At 41.4% G+C, this 23,518-nt stretch overlaps 1 protein-coding gene across 1 annotated transcript in view; it reads right to left on the reverse strand.

Annotated features, from left to right (window-relative positions):
• The window catches only part of LOC122814431 (zinc finger protein 19-like), a 181,206-nt gene that overhangs the window by 155,170 nt on the left and 2,518 nt on the right, over positions 1 to 23,518 (reverse strand). Inside the window, exon 2 of the mRNA XM_044087011.1 lies at positions 15,116 to 15,211. Coding sequence (XP_043942946.1) covers positions 15,116 to 15,211 — 96 coding nt within the window. The remainder of the gene's footprint in view (positions 1 to 15,115; positions 15,212 to 23,518) is intronic.

The raw sequence follows: 23,518 nt of genomic DNA on the forward strand, positions 1-23,518 counted from the left end.
TAAAGAGGCACGATGACCTCCCCTAATCTAGATGTGAATCCCTTCACTGGCCACGTGGTTGTCAAATGAGAGATTGCTATCAACTTGGGTCCCCAGGTCCCTAATTACTTCTTCTGTACTTAATGGATTACCACCTATGTGGTAATTTGTGGGCACTTTGTTTTTGTCAAAGGGGATGACTATACACTTTTTGGCATTTAGCTTGAGGCCATGGCTCTGGCACCAGTTGTCTGTTTCTATGAGGCCCTTTTGGAGGATGCTTGTGTCATTGGCCTTGGTGACTGTTTCAAATAAGTCAACCAGGTTTAAGAGGCAGGATCTGCCCTTAAAGCCAAACTGGGTAAGATCCAGTGTCTGTAGGTCCCCAATATCTTTATTTATGAGGTCCATGATGATCCCCTTTCCATAGCTTTGCAGACCAAGCTAGTCAGGCTTATGAGGCGATAGTTTCCAGGGTCCGTTGAGGCACCACCTTTGTGGAGAGGGACCACTGTTGCTGTACGCCACTCTTTGGGTAAATATCCTGTAGTAAGGCTGAGATTGAGCAGTAGTTTTATGTTTGGGTTTAGCTCTTCTTGGAGTTCATGTAGGATGCAGCCTGGGACACCGTCTGGTCCCATTGATGCTGTGTTTTTTGCTTTGGAGAGGGCGGCTCCCACCTGAGCATCTGAGATGTCAGGGGGGCAGCACTCTGCTGGGATAGATATTTGCCCTTTTGGTGGGGAGGGGGGGGAGAAGTTTGGGCTGAACCTGTCAGCTAGGATGTTGGCAATGTCTGTGGGATCAGTGTATTTTTTGTCATTTTGGACTAATTCTGAGCATATCTGGGAATTCCCACCCAGGTTCCTAACATAACTAAAGAAAGCCTTGTGATTATCCTTAGTGTCCTGTGCAATTTTTCTTTCGAAGCTGGCCTTTGACGATTTTATGAGTGCCCTTAGTTTTTTGCTAATACTGATCAGAGATGCCTTCCCTTTTTGGGATTTTGCTCTATCATGTAGTAGCTTCCTCCTTCTATTGTATAGTTTGTTTATGGCTGGGGTCCAGTATTTTCCACAGGCCCGGGGGCTTTGAAGGATTCCACCTCGGTTTTGAAGGATTCCACCTCGGTTTTGAGGAGTGTGAAATTTGCTTTAGAGAAGTTTTTCACTGTGGTTTTCTAGATGGAAAACAAAGGTTCCACAGCCATGAGTGCCTGTAGCTCTGAGACTCGTCTTGCAGAGGTTATTGCTAGGAGCAGAGCTGTTTTCCATGATAAAAATTTTATATCAGCTGTAGTGGCTGGTTCAAAAGGAGGCAGAGTGAGTTTTTCCAAGACATAATTGAGGTCCCATGCTGGCATTGGTGATCTTCGTGGGGGCCATACGTTTTTGGCTCCTCTGAGGTACTGCCTTAATAAAGGATGAGAGAAAATAGGTGGCTCTGTATTGTAATGAGCTGAATGGCAGAGGCAGGAATCTTAATTGATGAAAAGGATAGTCCTTTGTCCAGCATCTCAGTTAAGTATTGCAAACTCTGAGGGATATTTGGAACAGTGATGTCAATTCCTTGTACCTGGTTCCAAGCACAGAATCTCTTTTTCTGTACAAGATTTTCTGGTACTGGGCCTCCTGGCCTCAAGATAACATCCATCACCGCTTTACAGAGAGGGGTGTTTTGAAAAGTTACATTATCCATCATGCTGCCAGATTTAAGGTTCTGAGTTGGCTGTGCAGGATCCGATTGTTCTGTTGGGTCAGTAAGTGAGGAATTTGAGGTAATGTCCAGCTTGCTGGGCATTGAGTCAAGTTCCTTAGGATTGGGTACCAGTGCTGGCAGGGCCAGTCTGGGGCAATCAGTATCATTTTTGGCTTCTCTTGTCTGACCTTTAGGAGTACCTTGGGGAGGAGAGGCAGTGGAGGAAAGGCATATACTGATAAGTTTTTCCAGCTGAAAGATAGAGCATCCACTTTCCGTGCTTGCTTGTGATAAGTCCTTGTGCAGAATCTGTAGTTGGCAGTTGTGAGGGGAGGCAAATAGATCTATGTCTGGGCATCCCCAATTCCTTGTTATCATGTTGAATACTTGTGGATCCAATTTCCACTCATGGGGATCCATGAGGTTTCTGCTTAGTTCATCTGCCAGAGTATTTATCTTTCCTGACAGGAATTGTGCCTGCAGATATACTTGGTAAGTCAATGCTGTGTCCCACAAAGTCATGGCTAGTCTGCAAAGGGGGTAGGAATGTGTACCTTCCTGCTTGTTTATGTACCACATGACTGTAGTATTGTCCGTCTTTATCAGTAGTTGTCCTGGATGAAGTAGGTCCCTGAAGGCTGTCAGGGCATTTTGAACAGCTAGCATATCTTTTTGATTGATATGTAGATGCATTTGGATTGTGGATCATGAGCCCTGAATACATCTTCCTGCCATGTGGGTCCCCCAGGCATAATTTGATGCATCTGTTGTCCATGTCTGCCTGGCTAGGGGTATGGTGAATTGCTGTCCCTTGTTGTGGTGACAGGCCTTTGCCCACCATCGAAACTCCTGTTGCAGGCAGGGAATGAGTGCAATTATTGTTTCCAGGCTGTGGCAATGTTGAGTCCAAACACTTTTTAGATACCATTGTAGTTTCCTCATATGCAGTCTTGCATATGGAATTAGCAGAATGCAGGATGCCATGAAGCCCAAAGCCTGCAGAAGTTTTCTTGCAGTTAACTGGGTGTTTGTTGCCAACTTTGTGAAATAAGTAGTCAGTTGCCTTTGTTGGTCTGGCGTGAGATAAGCCATCTGGGCAGTTGTATTTAAGCTTGCACCCAGGAATATTATCTCTTGTGAGGGTACAAGTTTTGATTTCTTTTCATTTACTGTGTACCCTAAGCATGTTAATAATCTTTTTACAAACACCAGATGCCTGTAGTAGTATGTACTTGTTCTCTGATTGAATAAGGCAGTCGTCCAAGTAAGGATATATTTGTATTCCTCTTTGTCTGCAGAATGCAATTACTGGTGCCAGGCATTTTATGAAGCCCCTGGGCGCAGCAGATAAGCCAAAGGGCAGTGCAGAGAATTGGTAGTGCATTTGAGCCAGCTATGAATCCGAGGTATCTTCTGCATGACTGTCTGATTTTGGCATGCAGGTATGCCTCTTTTAGGTCTAAAGTTACAAGCCAAGCCTTCTTGCCTAGCATGGGCAGAAATTGCTGCAGAGTCAACATTTTGAATTTTGGAATATCCAGGTATGTGTTTAGAATTGATAGGTCCAGTATTGACCTCCAGGCTTTGTCCTTTCTGGGCACCAAGAAAAGTCTTGAGTAAAATCCTAGTCCCTGCTCTTGTTGTGATACTTGCTGAATGGCCCTCATGCTCATGAGGGATGAAACTTGTTCTGCCCATTGATTTTTTGGCAAGTCTGGCATACCGTTTGCCCTTGGCAGGGTGTGAAAGTGGAACCTGTAACCTTGTGACACCATGTTCAAGACCCATTTGTCCTGGGTGATTAGGTGTCAGTTTTGAGAAAAAAGTGCTAGTTTTCCCCCCAAAGGAGCTGCCAGAAGATAAGTGCTTGGTACTGGCAGGGAGAAGTCATTGGGACTGCTTTCTGTATGGCTGTGATTTGTCTTCTCCGCTTTTGGAGGTAGAAGCACCCCATTGTTTAGACCTGCATGAGCCTTGGGGCTGGGATCTGCCTCTAGGGCGTCTGTATCTGCCTCTTTGTGGCCTGACACTGGAAAGGACCAATTCTTTGTAGGCCAGGAGGCTGTACCTATAGAAATCCTTGACAGTTTACATAGATTTGACTTTGTCCTCCATTTTCTTCAACACCTCTTCTGCTTTAGCACCAAACAAGGTATCATGATGTAGTGAAGCATCTAATAATTTTGCTTTAACATGATCAGGCAGATTCTGCTCCTTTAACCAAGCATGCCCCCCCAATGACAGAACCCGTAACAGCGGCCCTGCAGGAGGCCTCCAAAGAATCAAAACCACATTGTAAAGTATGCTTTCCAACTTGTTCAGCTGCATGCAATAAATCCTGCATTTCTTTATTTTTTTGCACATTCAGAATTTGTCAACATTTTCTGTTTAAGCTGTGACATAACATATTGCTGATATTTAAGCATATGAAACTGACAATTTAAAGCCCTTACAGCCATGGTAGCAGAAGTGTAAATCTTTTTTCCCCATCTGTCCAGTGCCCTGGAATCTGTCAGAGGGGGTAGGGTTTTTAGCAGTGGAAGCCTTGACCCCCTTGGGACCCTGAGAGATAGTTTCTGCGTCAGCAGCAGGGTTTTTAAAAAGAAATTTGTGGGAGTCTGGAACCCTGTAGTATCGGTCTGGCTTAACAGGAGCTGGAGGAGTCAGGAGTCAGACTGGACTCTGAAAATACATCATCTAAAATGTCTAGCACAGGTGGAATAGCCAGGGGGCCTGTGCTGAGGCAGTAAAAAAAAGTCTCTGAGCCTTTTCTTAGATTCTGAATAATCTTGGCTCTCCCAGTGGAAATGCTCCCTCATGGTATGCAGTGTTTCCACAAAAAGAATAATCCTCAGGCGGAGAAGCTGAGGGGATAGATTCTTCAGCATCAGAATCCTCATAAGGAGGAAGAGTGCATTCCAGATCAGAAGAGGAATGAGATGAAATGGAAACCTGATCAGAAGATTCATATTCTACCTCTTGCCTAGGCCTCTTATCAGGAGGGGGATGAGAACCCCTGATCAAGGTAATCAGGTCTTTGGCCATCTTGAGCATCTGTTTTTTAGGCATGGAGGCCTGTCCATGGGTCTGTTGTACTTGTTTCTTTGTCTTTAAAGCTGCTTTAGTCTTTGCCTTGGAAGCTGAAGTAGTTTTAACATATAATTGTGTAGGCCTGAAAAGGCCCTCAGAAGCCGGTGCCTGCTCAGCGGCTCCAGACCCATCTGAGGGAAAAGGTTTCCAAAGATCCAATACCTTGAGTCTCTGTAGGCCTGGTTGACTCCACGTGGGAGTCAGTGTCGGCCTGCGGCTCTAAAGTAGCGGTCGTCAGAGGCTGCAAAAGCGCCTCACTGAGAACCGGCGACTGGTCTAGAAGAAGCCTTGTCGGTTTTGGACCTCGGATGCCTGTCCTTCCCTTTTTCTTTACATTTTTTGTAAACTCCGGTAGTCGGTTGTTCTGATGGCATTATATAATTAAATCGTCTGCCAAAGTAATGAAATGCAAAATCGTACCGATACTTAATAGTGCGTTGGTTAAATCTAGCACAAAACAGACAACTAGCAACGTCGTGGTCAGGGCCTAGGCAAGGAATGCAGTAAGAATGAAAATACTTGAGGTATTTGCTTCCCACAAGAAATACAATTATTAACTTTTTCTGACATCGGTCTGGAGCAAGAAAAAAAAGTTTCCCCAATGGGGTACTTCGCTTTTAAAGAAGACTTCGGATCTGAAATTCGAGCTTGAAAATCTCAGGAGTCGGCCGACCAGCACTTGCTAACTGCTTTTGCTTCGGGCACCGCATGGCAAGAAAGACTGAAGAAAATGGCGTTGGCTGCATCTTTCATACCCCTGGCGCAGTGACGTCAGGGAGGAGGTGACAAGTGTCCGACGCCAGACCTAGACTTTGGTATTCAGGCCGACTGCGGGTAGCCTGCCAGCAGGATAACCCAACTGTAATGACTGCAACAGTGAAACACGATGAACATCATATTAGTCCTTGCTCTTAAGTATGTAACACCAGTTATGGGCTACCAATAATGCATGCTACTTATGCATGTAACCTACAAATTCAATCCCTGCAACATAAAGTGTACAAGTTCATTACTGGGTCACGTTAAACACAGCATCACTAACACAGTATTTATAATTGAAAATATTTATCAACGTTCAGCATTATTACGATCAAAGCAATGCAATACAATACTATCAGATCAACCTCATACTGACCTACTACGATCAAAGCAATGCAATACAATACTATCAGATCAACCTCATACTGACCTACTACAAACCTTATTACAAAAGTATCATTTGAAGCGGCACAACGTTACAACATTACGTCCTCAGTTTCTAACCCCCCCATATCAGATTGCCCCCATTAACATTTCCATCATACCAGGTGCTACTCAGACACTTTGCCAATCCTAACTGGCAATACATGCAGCACACTAAGAACATCTTATTTCACCAATATTAAGAATAACCATTTTAAAAGAAGAAATTTCCAGTGCATTCAGCACAGATAACCACATAAAGAAGTCATACAGTGCAGCTATAATAAATAAGTTACTTAACAAAAAATCTATACTACAACTACCAGAAGGCATACGTCTGAAATGTCCCATAACTGTGCTCTGTGCTTTGCAAATTATTGATTTTCTGGTAAGCCAGTAAGGATTACAGTCAGTCAACATTGTGTGATATAAGAGTTTCATAATTCTTACTGCTCAGGAGATGAATGTCGATATAAAACAAGTTGTTCCATTAACCCTAAGTGAATTTCAGTAATATTTAAAATATATACTCAATTTTGAGAGCAATTATGTTTGGCTGTCTCCTGAATTCTTGAGCAAAAAAGTTAAGACATGCCAGAAGTTGAGTGTTTTATTCAAAAAAGTTAGTCAGCTCCCCAATCTTTAAAAATCAAAAATACCAAGCTGATGCAGCACAATGGAAAGGTAGAAAATTCATTTTTTTCACTTCATAGCAAGTTTCCTTTCCATCATATTACATAAAACAGCCCTGATTTTCATTTGTCAAAAGTATCCATAATGCAACTGTAACTACCTTGCAACATATTTATTCCGTTAAATTTTAGGTATACGAGTCTCCCTTTTACCATATTCATTCATCTCCACTAGTTTAAATTTGGAAAAGGATTTATTTTCCATTTCTTTGTAATAACCTTCTTGGTAATCATTACTATAATCAACATGCTTGGAGATTTATGGAAGGGTCTAGCAGGCCCTGCCCTGATCATGGCTAATTTGTGATCCAGAGACATGTTAGCACCAACCAGGTAAGACCTCAGAATTAGCCAATTTCCACGTTTCTATATCACAGTTACGACTACAACATGCAGGTCATTACTGATTACTGATCTGCATGTTGTAGCAGTAAACTGCTGCTCATGTAGAAAATGGCATCCTTCCTACAGTCACTTTTCCACATAAACACAAGTAACCAAACACACACACCCGTCCCTCTTACTCGTCTTCCCTCCCATGGTTTACCCCACCCACTGACCATCACAGTTTTAGTACTGTTCGAGCTCTCTTCTAGTTTCCCTGGTGGATTGTCTCTCCTCAGCACGAGCAGGTAACCCTATGAAATGTCCAGACCCACCAGAATGAGAGTTGAAACATGGAGACCAAAATGATCAAAAAATAGACTAATATATACTATGTTCAAGATGTCCACTTTTTGGGATATTTCCTTTTCTCCATGGTATGGTGATTCATATATACAAGTTCAGGGATGTAGGGAGCTTGCCCACACTGCAAAAAAGAAGTTTAAATGAGAAGAGCCTTTTTTTTGGCTTTTCAGCACTTGGCATTTCAACTGCCGACACTTCAATAGGGAGTGCTGGAGCAGTATATTAGTTCAAGTACTATTATGAACATTGGATCCCTACTTCACCCACTCCTACTCCATCCACACCTGATCCCTGAACTGATGACCATGCCATTATGGCACTTACCCATGATAGCTATTGTTCCCTCACTCCCAATCCCTATTATTGATGCCTATGCCATGATGGTTCGTCAAATATGCATTATCCCTAATGTCCAGTGACCTCCTCCCAATAAACATCCTATGGTCAAGGTAAGTAATTAAATACAAACAAATACCATGACATAGTTGGGACATCCATGCTAATCTACACGGCTGAGTGAAATCACTTGACATGCAAATGCCTTCCTGGAGGCGGTTCCAGGGGAGAGAGCACATGAATAATTAGCATACGACTCTCTCCGGACTACCACATTAGCATTCAGCATGGCCTTGGGCCAGCCATACTCACTGTTGTAAGTCCTTGTGCAGCACCATGTTAGGGCAGTTGCTGAATACCAAAAGGATACTGCAATGTATACATCACGGTACCTTCATGAACCCCCTCCAATTCTTTTCATTCTTAGCACACTGAATCTGCCTATCATATCCAAGTAACAATGCCTTTCTGACAGGTATATCCCTTGGTCACTCTTAGCCAATATAAACCCATTTTAAAACTTACCATCTGTGAACATAACCCAAAGTATTTTCCTAAGTTCCAATAACAGCTTTACTTCAGTTCCAGTAAATGGTGTTTACAGTTGTAAACATCTTGTTTAACCATTGAGGAATACAAAATATTTGTGCTAGTATTTCCTCCCACATATTCTAAATCACCTAGAATTAGTTGCATATCATGACAATTGCCATATCCAACACTTTTTGCAGTATTGAGATCTCCAGTTATAGGTTCATAGATGTTTACTAAGCCAACGACCACAAGGGGCTTTTTAAGTCTAGCCATGCATCCCAAATCTCTGACAAGTTCTGATACCCTTGAGTGTAAGCAGGGGCCTGGGAGATGAACCACTTACAGGTTACCTGTGTCCATCACAGACACAGGTATTCACTTTCTGCTGTAAACCAGAAATAAGCTCCCTCAATGCCTTATGCTCCCAACTAACCAGACTTCTCATAACAGAGCCATCTCCTCTTGCTTCCAGAACTAAGGAGGATAACACTACGGGAATGGTGCAAGCAACAAGTCCAATTCTTCTGTCAGCACCAGCCATCCCCTTCATATCCTATTCCTAAAGCACTGTGCAGTCAAACATCTGAGGAACCTGAGATCAAGCACCCCAAACAATTGATATCAGAAAAGCACAACAGTTCATATGGTCTCCCACCTCCATATACCCATCTGCCTTTAAAGCACCACATTACTACAACCAACAGCCAAGATCAAATTCAATCAGACTAATTTCTAGGGAAGCTAAAAATATTTATCAAGGTCTCCAAACCTGGCATCAGCATACACAAGGGGTCCATTCTCTTTCCATATTACTACTAAACTAGTTATTCTGTCAAACAGTTCACCACAGTACCATGCAATTCCTTCATTTGGCATCATAAGATCTCATAGTTAAATACAATAATTTAAACTGCACAGCATTAATATACAAATAAGGATCTCTTAACACTTTTATCCTTCTATGTCTTTGGATAGTATAGGCTTCTCCCATGAGATACATGTTTTACCACCATCCTAAATAAAATTTCTCATTATATTCTTAAATGCCTCCAAAAAGTAATCAGGGCACTGACTGGAAATGATTGAAAGAATACAGTAGCAAGGGCAGCACATTAAAGTGCAAAGCCTGAACCCTTTGATACAGTTCTAATCCTGCCAACTTCCACCTTTAAAACATCTTGCAATACTCTTTTTAACTCATGTTACAAAGCTTTCAACCACATTGCCTAACCAAATTCTTAAGTATTTTGTATAGATCACCTCCCAGGGGATTACAAACTCACTCAAGAAAACTTAACATGGTCAATAATTTATCACAATCGGTCAATAATTTATCACATTCACTCTTGTCTTGTGTTTATTTTTTTTTCAGGGTATAAGACTTATTCAAGCAGTGAAAAAAGACATAGCATATCCAGGTCTAATTTTTTGAGATGTATAAACTCACCACCTGCAGTCAATCAACTCTTCACCTTTTCTCTTCCTAACCATACTATCTCTTCCTAACCATACTATTATTTTGTATATGCATCCGTTTTTATTATCGGTCTGATTTTCAAAACACTATCAAAGGATTTTCTCCCACCAAGAAACCCACACTAAGCATTGTCAATTAATTACGACAAACAATGGGCTAAACAGAATGTAATAAAGGACATACAAACTTGTCGTAATGGTTCAAAATTGAAAGCTATGCTCAACTACTCACCCCTACTTATGAGTAACAGTCTGTGTTTATTTTCAAGATGGAGGAATCTTCTTAGTACTTTATTAAGCAGCTTAACCAAGAAAGGAGCTACCCTGCCTTTATGAATCCTTAAGACTTCTTCAGGGATAGGATCACTGTCTGGGGTTATTCATCATGCCTACTTTGTTGCACCTACAGCGACTTTTACAGATTCATACGTTCATTGATAAGTACTGTGCCAGCTATCCCTGTCAGCCATTTTAAGCCTAGACAATTTCCCTATGCTCAAAATAACCCATCACATTTGGATATAGATTGAACTTACCCATCCCATGGTCAGTAATTATATTACCCTAATGACTAACTGGAATCCTACCATTAGATAATCTGATGGGACCCATGCATGGGATGAAGCATTTAGGAGATGCCTCTGTCCATTAGTAGAACAGGGGCCATTCTTGTGTAGGAAGGGAGCCGTAAAGAGTGTGAAATCAGTTGTTAGTGGGTGAGGCAGAGTACTGGGAGAATAATTACATAGCAAACTATAGATACATTACAGCATTAGAAAGTTAAACATATGACAAAAAAACCACACACAGTATACACTACTAAATCAAATGCAGAAACTGAACCTAGCACGACATACATGCAAGTAATGAAGCAGAACTTAACATTAATTAAATCTGTCAGCACCGCATTCATCATTTAGCACACATGATGTTACTAATGCAACTGTAAGCACATAAGCAATACAAGAGTTCCCATATGTTTGTTTGTGTTTGTGTCTTTTGGCTTTTCCTGGTTAGGGGTCGCCACAGTGGAACTTCGGTCCGCTAATGATTGGCAGTTGATTTTTACGTGCCGAGTTACCAGCCTTGACGCACAACCTTATTAGGTTAAATAATACAGGTATTATTTAAAATGTTTACATTCAGTAGAGTAAACTAAATACATCAATGAAAGCTTGCAGAAGAACTATTTTCTGCTGCAACCAAGAATTAGACAGTAATACACAACAATAAAACCATATTGCAACTATTCATGTAGCGACAAGCAAGGGATATTAGTGCACCATTAAATTGTAGCCAATTTACTGTTCTAACCTCATAGTGAATCAAAAAACAAGCTTATCAATCAGAAGTGTATAATTTCTAGATGTGTACAGTCAAGATATCCTAGCACAACACTGCTGCACAAGAATGGGGCTACAGTTTTAAACATGTATAAAATCAAGCCTGTTTCACTTATCTTTTCTTATACAACAGCAGACATTCTTAGGATAACCATGGCAAAAAATTCATTACACAGCGTTACTGAACAAAATCCTTAGCACTTACATGGCAGGCATACCATGCTGAGGGACCGGGAGCTGCTACTACCTAGCAAAACATTTAAAAATGGCACCCACAACACTCCTAGCCTAAATAAGCTTAGTCCAGATGTTAGGGGAGGGGGAAAAGGGCTAAATAGGTAGTCTGCTAGGAATATATTACTACAAGATGGTAGGAGAGAACCTGGGCACATACCGAATACAAAAAAAAAAAACTATCACTTAACTGGAGGCAAGTACCAGAATTCCAAGCGTTAACAGGACTTGAAAGAAGATGAGGGGAGGAAATCATGCAACAATACATCTCAACCATACCCAATTTCTTGGTTTTTACTGGTTTTGAGGTTCAAATAATGGGGTGACACTATTCCCGAGTGGCACCCCTTAATTTCCCAGCTTTTAATTTTTTCCCCCCTGGCTTTTGGGCAGATGTCATCAAGTGCAGAGGCATGTGTGTTGACATCAGCTCCATGAACAGCCTGGCCAGCCAAAGTAGCGTGCAAGCCTTGCATTCATTTCCTCAGCTGCTGCAGGTAAGAAAAAGAGGAGTACAAACCATAAAAAAAATATATATATAAATGATTTGCATGTCCATTATGCTTTTACTTCATCGGTGTGTGATCCGTTCTGCTTTGTAATCATGACTGAGCATTTCATTTGCAGGTCCATTCTGCTTTGTAAGCGCAATGCGCTAGCATTTGAATTGCAGGTCTGTTCTGCTTTTATTACTTTGCAATGCAGGTCCCGTTCTGCTTTTACTACTTTGAATGTGTGTGTATGTGCTTTTAGTTTACTGTGTGTGATCCGTTCTGCTTTGTAATCATTGGCATGAACATTTGATTTTGCAGGTCCGTTCTGCTTTTATTACTTTGCATTGGTGTGTGTGTACTGTTTTTTTTTGCAACTGAGCTGTAAAAGGGGGCTATTTACTGCATACTGACTTCTTGTGTAAAGAAAACCTCTGGGCAGAGCTGTTGTAATTAATCGATAATTCTTGCATTGTATAAAATTACAGTGCTTCTTATTTTTTGCCTTATGGTGAGGTCTTTTGCCAAAACAGCATTTAACTAGCCCACCTACCTTAATGTCCAAACAAATACATGTCACATTGGTTGTTATTCAGAAACTTAAAACATATTAATTTCTGAGAAATTAATTCAGTAAAAGGCACAAAGGAGTAATCAGTGATCCTTAAGTGCAAATGATGCATTCTGATGTACTGCTGGTACCCACTAAAGTAGTAGCTTTAATCTTGGATAATGCAGATTCTGTTTCTGGGAACCAATCACAGCATGTAACAGTGATTTTTTGACTTATAGGGTCGAGTCTGTCCATAAAGAAAAGACAGAGTTTGTTGAAGATATTAACCATTTCTATTTTGTTATGGACTGCAATATTTTTGTTATGATGTGTAAAAATTAATAAAAGGATATTGGTAGCAGTAGCAACAAAGTAAATAAATAATGCTTGCATATCTCTGCAGTCAAATATTTTAAGGAATGAAATGAATTTATATTGAAATTACATCCAAGTGAAGACTGGAGGTAATGATCTACTAGCACACAGGTGTGGATGATCACTGCCTGTGGATACAGTAGGCAGATGGGAGCAATGTGGGTGGCACAGTATGTTTAATTGTATTTTTATCAATATTTTTAAATCCGAACATGCCATTTATCCACTGCTCTAACAGACCACAATCTTAGCTACATACAAGGCTTATTTGTGACTTGCATCTGTAGTATTTGAGGTATAATGGTTACAGTAAGTTGTGGACAATCACACCTATCTCAAGAGGCAAGGGAACTTTTTTTTTAGATAAATGCACTCACATAGGATAAAGAGTTACTATAGCTTCATGAAGCTTGAGAAAGAAGCAATGAGTTAAGTTGTAGAACTGCTTTAGTGTTATTTTATGAGGTCTACTGTATGTGTTGAAGTAATCAGAAGTCTGTTCTAGGTCTGAACATTTTGGTTTAAGGAGAGTAATTGAGCTTAGTCAAAGTTTATACTATTTCTTAATATAGTTTAGCCAACACCATGGCATAGAGGGATAAAGCTGTGACTTCAGCCCTGGTGACCTGAATTCAATAGCAGCTTGGTCATCTGAGGCACTGGCAGGAAAGAATGGGCATGCCCATTTGGGGGCTGGGGAGGTGATAGGGTGGGAGGGTATGCACCTGAGTGCAGCTTCAAGTCAATAATGCCTGGTGGAGGCTCTGGACACTTGGGGTGATAGTAAACAGAGAGAAGAGGCAGGGGATATTGGCTGAGTCATTACAGATGCTGGATAATGCAGTAAAGCAGTATGCATATTAGAGTGTTTATGGTAAATGGGGTGAAATAGCCAAGTAATGGGTCATTGAAATGGCTGCAGGGGTACTCTGGGGCCATATTTTGGTTATCTGTTCTTCAGTTTGCATTTGAAAGTTGTTATCCCACAAGTCCATTGGAGTGGGTGGGGTTACATAATGTATGCAAATTTTATGTTAATTGGCATACAGATTTGAACCTATTTTTCATGGGTCTATGGCCTTGGTAGGTTCAATGCAATTTTTCTTGATCATTCTGGATTGATGAGTTTGCGTCAGGGTGGATACCAGCATGAGATGGGCACTGGCATTCAAAAAAGCAAGGGACTACTAGTAGATACCTCTTGGTATCTGGTGCTTCACAGGTTAAGTCCCTAAGTTAATTCATAACACCACAGGTCATTCTTTACTGGAGAGCTACCGACACAACCATACTTTGTTCAGACTATGGGTTCAGCAGCAACAGAGCTCAGGAAAATGACCGTACTTTTTAAACCTTATACTGAGATCCAGTTTATCATTTTCAGTACTGCAGGACCCCTGTTTTGGCAACTAACAAAAACAAATAATGTCTGGAATGTCACTCAATCACTCATACACGCGTGCACACACATGCACTCCAATTAGGAGACTGCAATCTCAAATACTTGCATGTGTTTTGGATGAGGGAAAACAACTTGTGAAACAGTAAAAACCCTGTTTGACAAAACAAGAGCATGTAGACTTGCAAAGAATGCACACAGTGAATCGAGCTTGTGGTGCAAGTACTGTGTGGTAGGAACACTAACCTTTTGTGTCACAAGAAGCACTATATCAGACTTAAAACACAACTAAAATTAACTATGGCAATGTTTTGTGTTATTTTACACATCTATAATAGTCTTATTCACTGTGCTTAAATGACAGATTTTATATAAAATAAATAATTCCCTAGTTAATTTATCACTTCTTGTTCAAATCATGTCTACACAAATAGATCAGGTGTAAGGATTAAATAAACCTTAAGTAGTTCCTTTGAACTGCTGTCTAACATACACAACTGTGTTGTTCCGCAGAACAGCTTTTGTTTGAATGCAGTTGGTCCAGTTATTAGGGCTGAAAACAACTTTTGGCTCCCTTTGCAGTTACACTGCATCCCCCACTATGGTATGTCATTGAAGTTGGTATATACAAGTAGGGTGTATGGGGTCAACCCACATGGAAAGGTTGTAAAGAGGCCTGTGCCTCTGCAAAAAATAACTAACTAAATAATTAAATTAATTAATTTAATTAATTAATTGTGTTCACTGAAAGTAGTTTTTGGCTTTTTTTCTTTTTTGACCAATGATATTTGAATTGGTCAACATGATTCATACAACAGTATAACCTCCTGATACATTAGGCTTTCAAAATGACTCTTTATCATTGCCCCAAATCATAACAATGTACTACAGTAAAACCAACAGACAGTTCACATACTCCATACAGTTGATAGTAATGCAATGCAGACCTACAAAGCATAATGCCTACTTCCTGCAGTTTTGTTGCAGACTACTTGTACTGAAAACTGAAAACATTCAGAACAAACCATAGTCAATTTACTTACGTGCATCTCCAGGAATTCTCTCTCATTCTTGGTTTGTAAATCTTTAAGATCTCGGACTTTTAGTTCCAGGGATGACAATGATGTTTTCAGCTTGTCCTGTAGATTTAAAAAAATTAAAATAAATAAGAAACAAATAAGTGCAGCTAAATGTAACAATCACATTACATATGGGGGGGGGGGCAAAAAATACATCGTTGTGTATTAAATCCTGAAATCCAGTGCATTGTGGCAGGGACAAAAAAAAAATGTTTCAGGATTACTGCTTTTTTCTGGTTTTGTAGTTGTCTATTAAATTTATTTGGAAAGAGGATTGTAATTGACAAATACACAGAAAGTGGTGTGTATGTTAAGAACAAGTTATGGTCAAGAGCAACTCATACTTATTTTATGAAGAACAGTACACAACATATAATGAACATATCCTATATTCTAAAGTTCAAATCTCAGAAGAGGGATACACCCTGAAAGCCTTCCCACACTCTAGAACAAACTACCTATCTATATCAAACAAAGCTCCTCATTAGCACTCAAGAAAAATCTTGATTGGATGGGAAATAGGAAATTCACCCCCGGGGATCACTTCTGTGGCTCTGCTCAACAGGGGCACAGAAAAATAATTTTCTTGGGTGGCGAAAGCCAGGGCACCTTTTTGGCTAGGCTTATATAGGCCCTAGGGCCAATAGCCTAGTACCTACCTATGAACCTATGATCTTCATTATATAACTAAAACAAAGAGAAGACAAAAACCAAGAAGCAAAACTGTGGAAAACACCTCCCATGTCACCTAGCCACAAACAGAGTCAGGTAACAGTTGAGGGCCTCATGACCTCTGCCTTGCTCATTTCCTTATCAAACAAGATAAGCTACAAATTTTAACACTGAGGCATCCTACATCATCTGGTACTACCTCGTATTCATTTATGAAGGACCTGTGGATTCACTGAATTCTACTATTTCTATTTTTTTTACTCTACAGTGACCTCAGTGGTGCTGCTCAACAACTACACCTGCTTGCGTAAAAAATGATTTCCTTACCTTACATCTGAGCTGCCACCACTGCGGTGGTGGTGCTGCGGTAGTGTTGTCGCCTCACAGTAAGACGCTGTCCTGTTCGATTCTCAGCTAGACCGTCTTCTTTGTGGAGACATGCTTGAATGGGCGTACCTTCGTTGAAGGTTGTGCGTCAGGGCCGGCAACTTGGCACGTAAAAATCTACGGAACGGAGTTCCACTGTGGCGACCCCTAACCAGGAAAAACCGAAAGACAACATCTGAGCTGCCACCGGACCAAGCTCAAAGTCTACCTTCATGATATATATATATATATATATATATATATATATATATATATATATATATATATATATATATATATATATATATATATATATTACACATATATACACACACACACACACACACATATATACATACATACACACATTATATAAATATAAAAACTACACAATTGAAACCAGCACAACAAATAATGTAAAAAGTGAAAAAAAAACAATAATACTTGTATTAGAAGTATGAAATATATTAGGTCTGTCAAAACTAAGGCATACAATCACTGTAGGATATGTAGCTTAATGTAAATAATGCTGTTCAATTATTTTCTTCCATGTGGGTGTGAAGTTCTGTTTACTGTTGCTTTAAATGAGTATGTATAAAAGGAGGGGGTGGGCACTCCCTGACACATGCACTGATGATGCTAAGGCGAAACCTGGTATGCTGGTGAGGTGACTTGACCTGTTAGCCATTATAGTTGGCTAAGCATCTATTCCTGAACGATATATATATATATATACACACACACACACACACACATATATATATATATATATATATATATATATATATATATATATATATACACATATACATATATCTACACACACACACATACACACACACATACACTCAGACTCCTGTCTTTTCATCAATGCCACCATCTCACTCTTCCCCACCCACTCCACCCTGCCTGCACTCTTTCACCTCACCATTACTCATACACCTTCACCAACTCTACTCCCTGCTTCCACACCATTCCTCTATCCGCACTCTCATTCACAAACATCCTGCAGAAAACACCCAGCTTACTGCAGTCACTTAACCATGTCACTCACTACCTTCCACATCCTTAGGGTCCATTTCACCAATGTGCCCACCATTGATTCCTCTCAATCTGTCTCTCCCCACCTGTGCAATATGACACCTGTGCTCTACCCCAACTGATGTGTTTCATAGGTAGGTAATGTCTGCTGTACTGTACAGCATAGTCTAGGTACAGTACTGCACACATCAGTTTTAAACCATGTTGAATATATTCTGGCTCATAGTTGTGGAACAGACACCAAATGTTTTCCAGTGCTACAATGTATTGCACCTGCCTCTGCCTCTCACAGTCTTCCTCTGTTGTTGCTTTCTCCAAAAGTTCATCAACCAACACTTCCTCTGCCACTGGCTATGGTTAAGATGGATCTCCAGTGGTAATCCCCTGCTTTAACGGTCTGAATAATACATGGCTTTGCAACACTGTACAGACAGTGAATATCTTGTTGTGGTTCCCAAGGCATACTGCAGTGTGCTACTAACAGAAGCTCGGAAGTAAGCCTTCAATAATTTGAACATACACAATGATGTTAGTGTATGTGACACCACAGAATTCTTTGTAGTCTCAGCCATGCTCTGTAGCAATGCTGTTAGTGTATGTGACACCACAGAATTCTATGTAGTCTCAGCCATGCTCTGTAGCTTGTGTACTGTCATAAACCATGGCTGCAGGTGCATTCAACATAATCAATATGATGTTCACAAGAGAAATCACCCCACAGATATAGATAGTATTAGTCTGATGTGCCAGATGTGGGAATTGTTCTATGTAGTCTCAGCCATGCTCTGTAGCTTGTGTACTGTTGTCATAAACCATGGCTGCAGGTGCATTCAACATAATCAATATGATGTTCACAAGAGAAATCACCCCACAGATATAGATAGTATTAGTCTGATGTGCCAGATGTGGGAATTGTTCTATGTAGTCTCAGCCATGCTCTGTAGCTTGTGTACTGTCATAAACCATGGCTGCAGGTGCATTCAACATAATCAATATGATGTTCACAAGAGAAATCACCCCACAGATATAGATAATATTAGTCTGATGTGCCAGATGTGGGAATTGTTCTATGTAGTCTCAGCCATGCTCTGTAGCTTGTGTACTGTTGTCATAAACCATGGCTGCAGGTGCATTCAACATAATCAATATGATGTTCACAAGAGAAATCACCCCACAGATATAGATAGTATTAGTATGATGTGCCAGATGTGGGAATTGTTCTATGTAGTCTCAGCCATGCTCTGTAGCTTGTGTACTGTTGTCATAATCCATGGCTGCAGGTGCATTCAACATAATCAATATGATGTTCACAAGAGAAATCACCCCACAGATATAGATAATATTAGTCTGATGTGCCAGATGTGGGAATTGTTCTATGTAGTCTCAGCCATGCTCTGTAGCTTGTGTACTGTTGTCATAATCCATGGCTGCAGGTGCATTCAGCATCATTAATGATGTTCACAAGAGAAATCACCCCACACATATGATAGTATTTGTCTGATGTGCGAATTGTCTGGATGGCACTCGTGCACATTTTATATATCATAATATAACGCACCCTGAACATTGAACACCTGGCAATTAATGAAGTGGAAACCCTTCAGACTGACACACCATTACCACTTAGATTACGTGGAGCTTTCATTTCTCCTCTTACCTTCAAACACTCAGACTTGCGAGAGATGGACTTACATATCCAAACTGGAAGCCACGTACTCTCCAGCCAGGACCAGAATAGCTGGTCAAGAGGACAAGTTCAACACTTGCACCACACCACATGGAACACACACCAATACTGCATTCACATAACACAAACCACACACCCACCTTCACGCAGGCTCTCATCTACCCAAGCAGCACAGACCTCAAGGCAGAAATGCACTTGACCACCACAACACAACACTAATCATGAGACACAAAGCCCTTAGGCAAAACAGCATGTCCAACACACTAGTCATAGCTGACTTGATTGGCACACTGATGTCCCACTCACTAGGTTAAATAAGGAGAAAGTAACAGTCAGCTGCCTGTCAGGTGCCAGGATCTGCCACATAATGCACGCACTCAGGTCCCTCAATGGGTATAAATATGACTCTGTCATTGTACACGTGGGTGTGAATGACCTGAGACGTACCTCCCTGGACTACATGAAGAGAGACATGGAGGAGCTCTCGGATTATGTAACCCAGGCAGGTATGACCCTAGCCCTGAGCAGCATCCTATCATCACACAGAATACCACCACAGTACAAGCAGAAAATAATTGATTTCACAATTTGCTAAGTTTCTGGTGTCATTCTAAGGGGATCCAGTATCTGTCTGCCTGGGATGACACGACTGACGGACCTAGATGCTTTGCCAGAGATGGCCTGCATCTGTCTCCTCTGGGCTTCCAGATACTGTCCAAGGCTCTTGCCACCCCTATAGTGCCTTTTTTAGGTGGTGTTTCAAAGACCAAATTACACCGTAACAGCTACAAGCAAATGCAATCTGAGGGGCATGCTGCTCAACGCTAGAAGTCTAAACCTCAAAATGCACTCGCTCGAAGCACTTAAAATGGAGAAAATTGACATTTGTGCTTTAACAGAGACCTGGTTCAAGGCAGCAGAAAACACCCCTGCACTACCAGGCTTTAACTCATTCCACACCTTTCAGCCCCAGAACTTGGACTGAAGCTCCAAAGGCTTTGGTGGTTCCATATTCATAAAGGATGCACATACCTCCAGACTGGTAGCCCAACATAATGCATCAGAGATACTTCAGGTGCAGCTAACACTGGGTAAGACAGCGATTCAGGTCGTAGCCTGCTATAGGTCCCCAACCATGTCCCAAGACTTGCACTCCATGTTCCTAAGCACCCTGGAGAATATTAGGGTCCAACCTAACACTCTCATACTGGGCAACTTCAACTAGCCCTCCATTAACTGGGAAAACTACTCATGTACCAATACACTTGCCCAACTTTTCCTGGAGTTCATTAATTCCAATGCCCTGGACCGGCTCATTCTTACCTCCCACTAGAGGTAGCAACATCCTTGACTTGGTCATTACTAACATGGGCAACCACTGCTCTACATCAATATTCAGCTCATCCCTAGTTAGCTCTGACCACAAACTAATCACCATGGAAATCTACATCCCCCCCTGCAAAGGTAACCACCATGAAAAACATCTCTAGAGCTAACTTTGGGCTCTGAAAAACAGAGGTGGCTAACTTCACAGCACCCATGCAAATGGAGTATAGTTGCATGACCACAGAATCATACACCAGTGCATTGTTGAATACGTACACACATGCAATGATCTCACCATACCCAATAGAACCAAGACGCTCTCCTCAAAAAAAAGGAAGCCAATCTGGTGGTCCCCTGCCATAAACAAAATCTACAACAGTGGGAGGAAACTGATACGGAATAAGGTGAACTCCCAAGACTAGAAAAACTCCCTTATCAGTCTCAACAAAAAAACTCCCTTATCAGTCTCAACAAAAAGTTGAGATACCTCATCAAATCCTCAAGCTAGCTATGAAAACAGAACTGTAGCAGATAGTAAAGACAACCACAAGGCCTTCTATAGTTATGTAAACAATCTCCACGGCAATACCCAGATTTGTTTTGAGCTACTGCATAATGGTATCTCTTATACCGAACCAACAGATATTGCCAGTATACTGGCTGACAGATTCAGTGTCAACATTACCCCTCTCCCTCCCCCAAAGGACCAATCACAATACCAGTAGATTGCCAAGCACCCAGTATTACTGCTGCATTGGTTAAAACAGCACTGTCCAAGGCCAAGAATACAGCTTCTATGGGACCTGACAATATCCCTGGTTGTGTTCTACATGAACTACAGAGTGAACTGGCACCTCACCTGTGTGGCCTGTTCAATCACAGCCTCACCTCTGGCTTTGTCCCTACCAAATGGCACACTGCTACAGTCATCCCTAACCACAAAGGAGGAGTGACTACAGACCCTAAGAACTATTGCCCCATTAGCCTGATGAGTCTGATATGCAAAGTTATGGAACGCATCATCATGGATTTAATAAACAAACAAAGATATAGGGACTCTCCAAACTCTGTATCCCACACAGTTTGGTTTTGCAAAGGATAGATCATGCCTGCTCAACTTTGTTGACTTTTCTGAGTCAGTCAACAGAACTGTGGATGAAGGCAAGATGGTTCATACAGCCTACCTTGATCTGGCCAAGGCTTTTGATACCATTTCCCACTCAGGAATCATAGAAAAACTCACTAAGCTTGGCATTAATCCCTATATCACCATGTGGGTTGCAAACTGGCTCACAGAACCCACAGTGTGAAAGTAGCACTCCAAGTCAGACTGACAACTTGTCATGAGTGGAGGCACACAGGGTTCAGTCCTAGGTCCTCTCCTGTTTGGTATCTACTTCTCTGAAGTCCAGGCCAACACAGAGAGAGACAGGCTGACAAAGTTCACAGACAACTGCAAGTTGGGAGTGATTATTAACTCCCCAAGTGATGTTGACATCCTACAGAATGGCCTCACTGTAACCAATGACTGGTGTCAGAACCATGGCCTTAAGCTCAATGCCAAAAAACATATCTCCTTTGGGAAAATCCCAGTTCCCATGAATTACCACATTGATGGTAGTCCACTGAACACAGAAGGTGTTATAAGAGATCTGGGAACACAGGTTGACGGCAACCTCTCTTTTGATCATCACATTGCCACTGTGGTCAGAAAGTCCTATGTGCACATCTCCTTACTAAGGGTTTTGCATCAAGGAAGAGAGAGGTCACTGCCTCCCTCTACTCTTCCCTCATTAGGCCAATCATAGAGTACAATGCCTCATTTGGCATGTACCTTACTAGACACATGCAACAACTGGAGAGGCCGCAAAAATACCTCACAAAGAGGAGCCTAGGCCTTAAACACTTCTCCTATATGGACAGACTTAAAAAACTCCAACTATTCTCCGTCTCATATCACCTGCTTAGAGGCAATCTCTACCTGACTTACAAAGCCATATCTGACCTAGCTCTTTTAGAAATGCTACATCTAAAGAAATCCAAATCCCTCCGCATCACATGCTCCAGAGACCTCAACCTCATTACCACAATTAACAGAAAATGCTGGGGGGGCAGGTTCATAACCTAGAGACTGCCCATGCTATGGAACAGAGTTCCCATACATGTCAAGCAGAGCATCTCGCTGACCCTCTTCAAGAGAAATCTTGAGGAGTGGATTGGAAACAAAAAAATTCACCCTGGGGATAACTCCAGTAGCTCTACTCGACAGAGGCACTGGGAACTAAGGTCGAGTGGCACTATGCCAGGATAATCATATGTTTAGGCTTGTAAAGGCCCCAGGGCCATTAGCCTAGTACACACCTATGAACATGCAATCAGTGGCTCCCTCCAAACTTTAAGGTAATGAGCCATTTCAAAGAATGTCTTAGTGGTGCTCCTCTCCTCTTCACTCTCTGGGAACCACATATGCCCCTCTTTATGCTGTGGTATAAAAATGTTAATGAACTAATATTTGGGTCTATATTACCTAATCAAATAGGCAATACAGCGAATGCCTCTTCACCAACCCTTAGAGTGTGAACCGCCAGTTATGCGAACAGCCAAATCAGCGATTTTTTTTTTCCCCTAGGGAAAAAAAAAAGCTTTGCCATCAGTGTGAATTTGCCCCTTTCCCCACTGTAGTGTGATCTTGGAGTTGGTATATTTAGTTAGGGGTGTGTGGGGGGTGAAGCCCCCCCCCCACTTTAAGATGTTTTTAGGGATGTTTCATTTCTAGCTGGATCAGTGATCGTTTTCCCTATGGGGGAAAATTAAATAAATAAAATCACTGATTTGGCTGTTCGTGTAACTGGTGATTCGCTCTTTAGGGGTCGATGAAGAAGCATTCGCTGTAATGCCTCTTCGATTATTAGATAATACAGACCCCTAAAATTTGTCAGGGAGATGCCTGTGATATGCCCATTGTATCCCATGATGGCTAGTGGAAGGCCCAGAAACAAGGATAGTCAAAGTTACCCATACCTTACTGCTGTCAGGAACTGGTATCAAACCCAACCTGTGGGCTTCCATGTGATGATGGCACATGTCTACAAGCTCCCACATGCTCTCTTGTCTACAGCACAGTTTTTGACTATGTCCTTAAAGAGGTGGTGATGGCATGTTAGGAATGGTCAGATCAGTTTATGACATGGGGAGCAATGAGGCATACCATCGATTATACAGACTATAAAAATGGCAACCAAAATATACTGTCTTGTTAATGCAGGTGCTATTCC

This window comes from Protopterus annectens, chromosome 10.part0 (assembly GCF_019279795.1).
Source record: "Protopterus annectens isolate FY-2018-M chromosome 10.part0, PAN1.0, whole genome shotgun sequence".
NCBI lineage: Eukaryota > Metazoa > Chordata > Ceratodontiformes > Protopteridae > Protopterus > Protopterus annectens.